The following is a 6,137-nucleotide window of genomic DNA, read 5'->3' as shown; positions in this document are numbered from 1 at the left end:
TTTGTTTGTTTGTTTTTAAGGTCTTAACAAAATAATAGTAAGTGAATCCAGTAACAATAAAAAAAAGAATAAGACCTTAGCACATTCATTTGGAAGGTAAGGGGAAAAAAATTCTTAGCATTTTTTTTTGTAGAATTCCATAGATTTTTCACATTTTTTTATAGAAATGCAAAAGATCTGGATTAGCTAAACACCTTACAAATAACGAACAGTTTTGTACACCTCATATACTACTTAATTTCAATACTTACCGTAAATCTTCAGTAAAATAGTGCCAAATAATCATAATGAGAGACAAGCACATCAATAAAACAGATGAGAGAGTTCACAAACAGATCTTCACATAACTCAATTATTGATATTTGACAAAGTAACCAACTATTTTTGTAAGAAAGAATAATATTTTCAATAAATGGTGCTGGTCCATCTGTATATTTATACAAAAATAAAATTAGCTTTGACCTTATCTCATACCTTACACAAAAGTTCATTTAACACAGCAAAGACCTAGGTGTACATAATAAAAATATATCTAAACTGTAAAACATCGAGGAGAAAATATAGGGAAAAAAAATCTTTATGATCTATATTAAGAAAAAAAATGAATTAATAAATTAAACTTCATTAAAATTAACAAAGTCTGCCCTTCACAAGACTCTGTTAAGGAAATAAAGTCAATCCAGAGATTGAAAAAAAAATTATGTACATTTGAAAAAGGCTTGGATCCATATTGAATAGAGAATTCTTATACCTCAATAATGAGAAGACAGTCCAATGAAAGCAGGCAAACTTTTAATGTAAGTATTTTCACAGAAGATATGCTAATGTCTAAGAAGCATATGAAAAGATGATCAAATTATTAGTCATTAAGGAAAAGCCAATTTAAACCACCATAAAATGACTTCTAGACACCAGGATGGCTACAGTTAAGACAACATAGTACCATATGTTGTTATGGATGTGGAACACTTGGAACTCCCAGATGTTGCTTGTGGAAGAGTAAAATTCTTCAACAGTTTGGGAAACACTTGGGAGTTGGGGTGTGGAAGGACAGTGTGTCTCACTAAAATAGCTCAAGATCTCTAGTTGGTGGATGAGAGTCCGAATTTGAATAGAGGTTTAGTGTCAGAGCTCAACTCTTTTCTAAAACGCAAGTCAATGGCATACTAGTCAAAATGTGTATTTTTCGGTCTTTTGTAGTATCTGTTGGGAGAGAGCTTATTTTGAAGTAATACTATGGATTTGAAATATCATTAGAAATATACATCTCATCTTTCTTTGCTCCCTTTGCTTAAAAGTACTGATAACACATTTCCTTTGGCTTCCTTCTTACGCCTTAGTGTTTTGTCTACTCTTTCTGGGAAAAGTGTGTCATTTTGGTTTATGCGTTACCAAGATACAACAATGTTCCTGGCATTAAAGAGTTAAGTAAGATAGGTTTGCCAACATTTCTGAGAACAAACATGAGGATCCTCGAACAACGTTTAAGTTGCTAACAAGAACACATTCCTAATAATCTAATTTTCTTATCAAGATCTTGGTGCCATGCCTGCAGGTTAGGAAAAAAGACAGATTGAAGAAAATAGTTAAAATAACTGCATCCTTGAAAGTAGAGAGACTAATAATAATGTTAATGATAATAATATTAGTAATAATAATAATAGTAATAATATAACAATGACTATTATAGCAGTCTGCTATTAGTACAATTAGTATTTATAGCTAACGATTATTTAGGCCTTGATAAGTACCAAGAAGTGTCTTCAGCACTTTCCCAAACAGGATTATTATCCTTGACATACTGAAAGTAAAATAAGGCAAAGAAAGTTTAAGTCACCAGACCAGAGTCACACAATTCGTGAGTATTAAAATTAGGGTTTGAATCCAAATTAGCCTAACTTACAACCACTTAGGTAGGAAAATGCAATATTTGTGCTTCTTTTAAAAAAAGGAAGGATTACTGAGCATAATGGGGAAAAGGATATAAAAATTTTGAAAATATTTTGTAAGGAAAAATACTAATATTGTTCTGGTAGAGAATAAATTAAATTACCTCATCCTTAATTCCATCTTTTATCATTGCACTTTTCTGGCTCTAAGTTTATTTATCTTTATGATCAATGGTAAATAACAACAACAACAACAACAAAAAAACAAAAACAAAACAAATAAAAACAAAAAAACCCCACCACAGTGTGTAATGGAGAAGAGTGCTGGAAAGTTCCTGCTCCAGTGTTTCATTTGGTAAATACTTCATAAAAAGAATTTCCTCCCAATAATTTCTGTCAAAAGAATCTCAGAAATTCTCCTTCAGGTATCTCTAGAGAAACTACACAGAGCTTTTTGTTTATTTGGTTGGTTAGGTTTGGTCTTGAGGTTGCTCAGGTTGTTCTTGGAAAATCAGCTTGGAATGTGTATGCACCTCGTGTCCCTTAACTAGGTGTGGTCCACAGCATACTATGTCACACAAATCTTTCTTTCTTCTGTACCTTGGACTCTTGTGAGCCCCAAGGGCTACTTCTTTCCCGGAGGACCTATAGAAGTCTATACAAAGCTGAGCTTCTGCTCAGCAGGGAAAGCCCTTCTATGGAAAAACCAAGGCATCTGGCTAACAGACATAGGTGATGTACATGGCCATGAATTACCAGAAAGATGGTATAGAAAGTGAGGGTGAGCAGGAAGACTTATGGATATAAAGATACATGTCACTACCAAGCTGGAGGAAGGAAGGGTGAGGCTCCCGGAGCTTGAGGGACATGAGCTAAAACTAGATTATGGTATTGTGCCAGGGCACAGATTGCTGATGGGAACTTTCTATGGGTAATGTTACTTCTGGAGAAAGTGCACCAAAAAAAGAGTCTCTTAATGATGGCTCTCCGAGTGATAGTGGGGTCCAGAGCTGACAGCCAAGAAAGAATTCTTGAGATGTCTTTGGTGCACACAGGGTGATTTTATTAAAGCATGGGATAGGACCTGTGGGCAGAAAAAGCTGTACTGAGGTTGTGAAGGGTGCCTGGTTATATAATATGGAGCTGGGGGAGATAAATTCAAGGGGAAGTTTCCAAAGCCATTTTCATATGCTAAAGAAGACTCACAGATTACTGGAGGCCTAGCTTTTGTTAAGCTAAGGTTGTTGTTTTTTTTTCCCCTCTAGCAAATCATTATCATTAACACAGTAGGGAGTTCCTGGAGATTAGGCTATTGATAAGATTGCCTTTTTCTTGTAATTTACTAAGATGTTTGTAAACTGATGGAAACTTTATCAGTTGAACCATTTGTTTTCTGTCCTTTCCTTTGTTCTTGGGCAGCCAGGAGTGCCTGAGGCATGTCACACACATCCCACCTGGGTGTGTGTGGGACGTGTTGTTAGCTTCTACTTTGCCTTCAGCTTGCCTTATGCTCCCTCATCATGAATGATGAAAAAGCTGCCAGAGCTTTGAAGCCATTATGGAGGCAGGGTAGCGATAGATCAATAGGAAGAGATTCTGGTTTCCATAGCCCAGGATTTCCTCCATTCCTATTCTCTTCTGCTTCCTCAATCTGTCAGTCTTCCCAATGGATAAGATAACACCTATGATCACCCTCAGTCGCAAGAGGATTCCCAAGTAATGGTTTCCATTTTTTGGTGGTGGACAAAAAGAGCAAGATATTTTGAGTTTATTAAGAGCAAAGTTAGAGAAAGCACAAGGAAGGTTCACCATACAGCAATGTTAAAAACAAACAAAACAAAACAACAACAAAAAGATGAAATAGCTTATCCAAACCACTGTAAGAGAGGAAAAATAATTTTCCTTTACCTTTCTAGGTTTTTGGCTGAGGACTCCCTATAATAAAAGATTAATTGGAGACAAATGATTAAAATTTTAATAACATATATACCTCCAGTCTACCTGGGACATACCCAATAAAAGTGAGTAACTCCTTGAAATGGTCCAAACCATCACCTTGAATGCCTTCTTAGGATAAAGATGAAGAAAAACGTTGGGGGCTGGATGGGTAGGAAGGAGGGCTTCTAGTGGGAAGTTCCCAGGAAAAGCACAGTAAAGAAGGGAATGGTTGTCATGCATAACAGTATGTCTTTGCAGCAGGAAAGTGTAAGGGTGTGTTATAGCCATTGGAAAGAATAGTTGTGGAGAAGAGATTGTTAAGAATTTCCAAAGATTTACTCCTCCTCCTCTTCCAGATCTCCACTATAAATGCAAATGTCTCTTACTGGTCAGCGTAAGGATCAGAAAGGTAACACCGACTCAGCTTTTGTTCTAGGTCTGCTGTTTCTTAGAAATAATCAACTCAAGATAATCGTTAAGCCAAACAGGCATATTTTGGGGTGGCAGATTCTGCTCCCTTTCACATCCATCAATATGAACTTAAACAGCTTCCCAGAAATCTACTGGCTGATCCAATGGATCCAACTGCTTTATGCACCAAGAGGGTATTTTGTCTTATTCCAATGCTATTAGGCTGTTCCTGTGGAGATGTTCCTACTATTATTGTTGTATTCTTTCCAAGAAAGTGCTTCCTAGGCCTAGTCTTCTAATATAGGTTCTTTTGACAGATATCTGAGCACCCAAGTTTTACCCATTTCGCTCATGGAAGGTCCTTTCCAACGGAGTCCTTGCACCATATGGCCTCTAAAAGTTCTGTCTCAGGAATCCTAGGCTCTGAAGACAGGCATTATCTTTCCCCACTCTGTTACCTCAGTTCAAGTCTCTCTTTATTGTTCACTTGGTTCAAAAGAGTCAATAAGCATATTGGAATCATTTTTTTACATTTACTGGTCTCGGCTCTCTCTTTTTTTCTCCTAGCCCCATGCCATCCAAAGGTGTCCTACAGTAATCTCTTCTCCACAGTTATTCTTTCCAATGGCCATAATGTACCCTTATACCTTCTGCTGCGAAGGCATAACTGCCTTCTGGACGTATAAAGAAGTCTTTGGGTTAAAACTAATGAGAACTTCATGCTGTCAACTCAGTGGTTGACAAGAGATGGCAAAGTAAGAGCTAAAACAAGCAAAACTGATAAAACATTTGTAAACTCATTGCCCAGATAACTCTCTTTCCCCAGGTCTTACTTGATGATCTATCACAGAGTGACTTCGGATAGTCATAGACTATTTATTTCAATCCTTATGTTGTCCACTTTTCACAGATTTGGGAAAGAGCTCTGGTCTTGAGGCTGCCTCTTCCAGTCATGTTTCGGGTTACTAACTCCACTCAAGTCCCCTTCTTCTTCATCCTCATGGGCATCCCTGGCTTTGAGGTTTCCCATGGCTGGATTTCCATCCCCTTCTGTTGTCTCTACACGGTCTCCATTGTGGGCAATATCACCATCCTGGCTGTCATCAGGATAGAGCCCTCCCTACAAGAGCCCATGTACTTGTTCCTCTCTATTTTGGCTCTAACAGACCTGGGGCTTACCCTCACCACTTTGCCTACAGTCATGGGACTCCTCTGGTTTAATGCCTCAGAGATCAGCTTTGAGGCTTGTTTTGCCCAGTTCTTCTTCCTCCATGGATTCTCTTTTATGGAATCTTCCGTGTTGTTGGCCATGTCCTTTGACCACTATGTGGCCATCTGCCGCCCCCTCCATTATGTCTCCATCCTTACCAACCGGGTCATCAGCAGAATAGGGATAGCCATCATTTTCCGCTGTGTTCTGACTGTTCTTCCTGCATTATTCCTACTGAAACGGCTTCCATTTTGTGGCTCCCACCATCTTTCCCACTCCTACTGCCTTCATCAAGACATGATTCGCCTGGTGTGTGCTGATACCACTATCAGTAATTGGTATGGATTTGCTATAGCTCTGGTCTTTACTACATTGGACCCCCTGCTCATTGTGGTCTCCTATGCACTCATTCTGAGAAGTGTCTTGAGAATCAGCTCCCAGGGTGAAAGTTTCCAGGCTCTCAATAACTGTCTGTCCCACATTCTGGCTGTTCTGGTCCTCTATGTGCCCTTGGTGGGACTTTCCATGACTCACCGCTTTGCCACGCATGCCCCTCCAATTGTACATGTCATTCTGGCCAACATCTATCTACTAGCACCTCCTGTGATGAACCTATTATCTATAGTATTAAAACAAAACAGATCCGTCAAAGAATTTTTCACCTCGTTTCTCATAGACAATTGCACTAG

The 6,137-nt window shown here is 38.4% G+C and overlaps 1 protein-coding gene across 1 annotated transcript; it reads left to right on the top strand.

Moving 5' to 3' along the window:
• Nucleotides 1-5,190: 5,190 nt before the first annotated feature.
• Nucleotides 5,191-6,137, top strand: LOC122200742 (olfactory receptor 51Q1-like). The gene is given in 2 exon segments (XM_042906463.1): nucleotides 5,191-6,055; nucleotides 6,058-6,137. Coding segments are annotated over 2 exon segments (945 nt in total).

This window comes from Panthera leo, chromosome D1 (genome assembly GCF_018350215.1).
Source record: "Panthera leo isolate Ple1 chromosome D1, P.leo_Ple1_pat1.1, whole genome shotgun sequence".
NCBI lineage: Eukaryota > Metazoa > Chordata > Mammalia > Carnivora > Felidae > Panthera > Panthera leo.
This window is presented reverse-complemented; position numbering and strand designations above follow the sequence as displayed.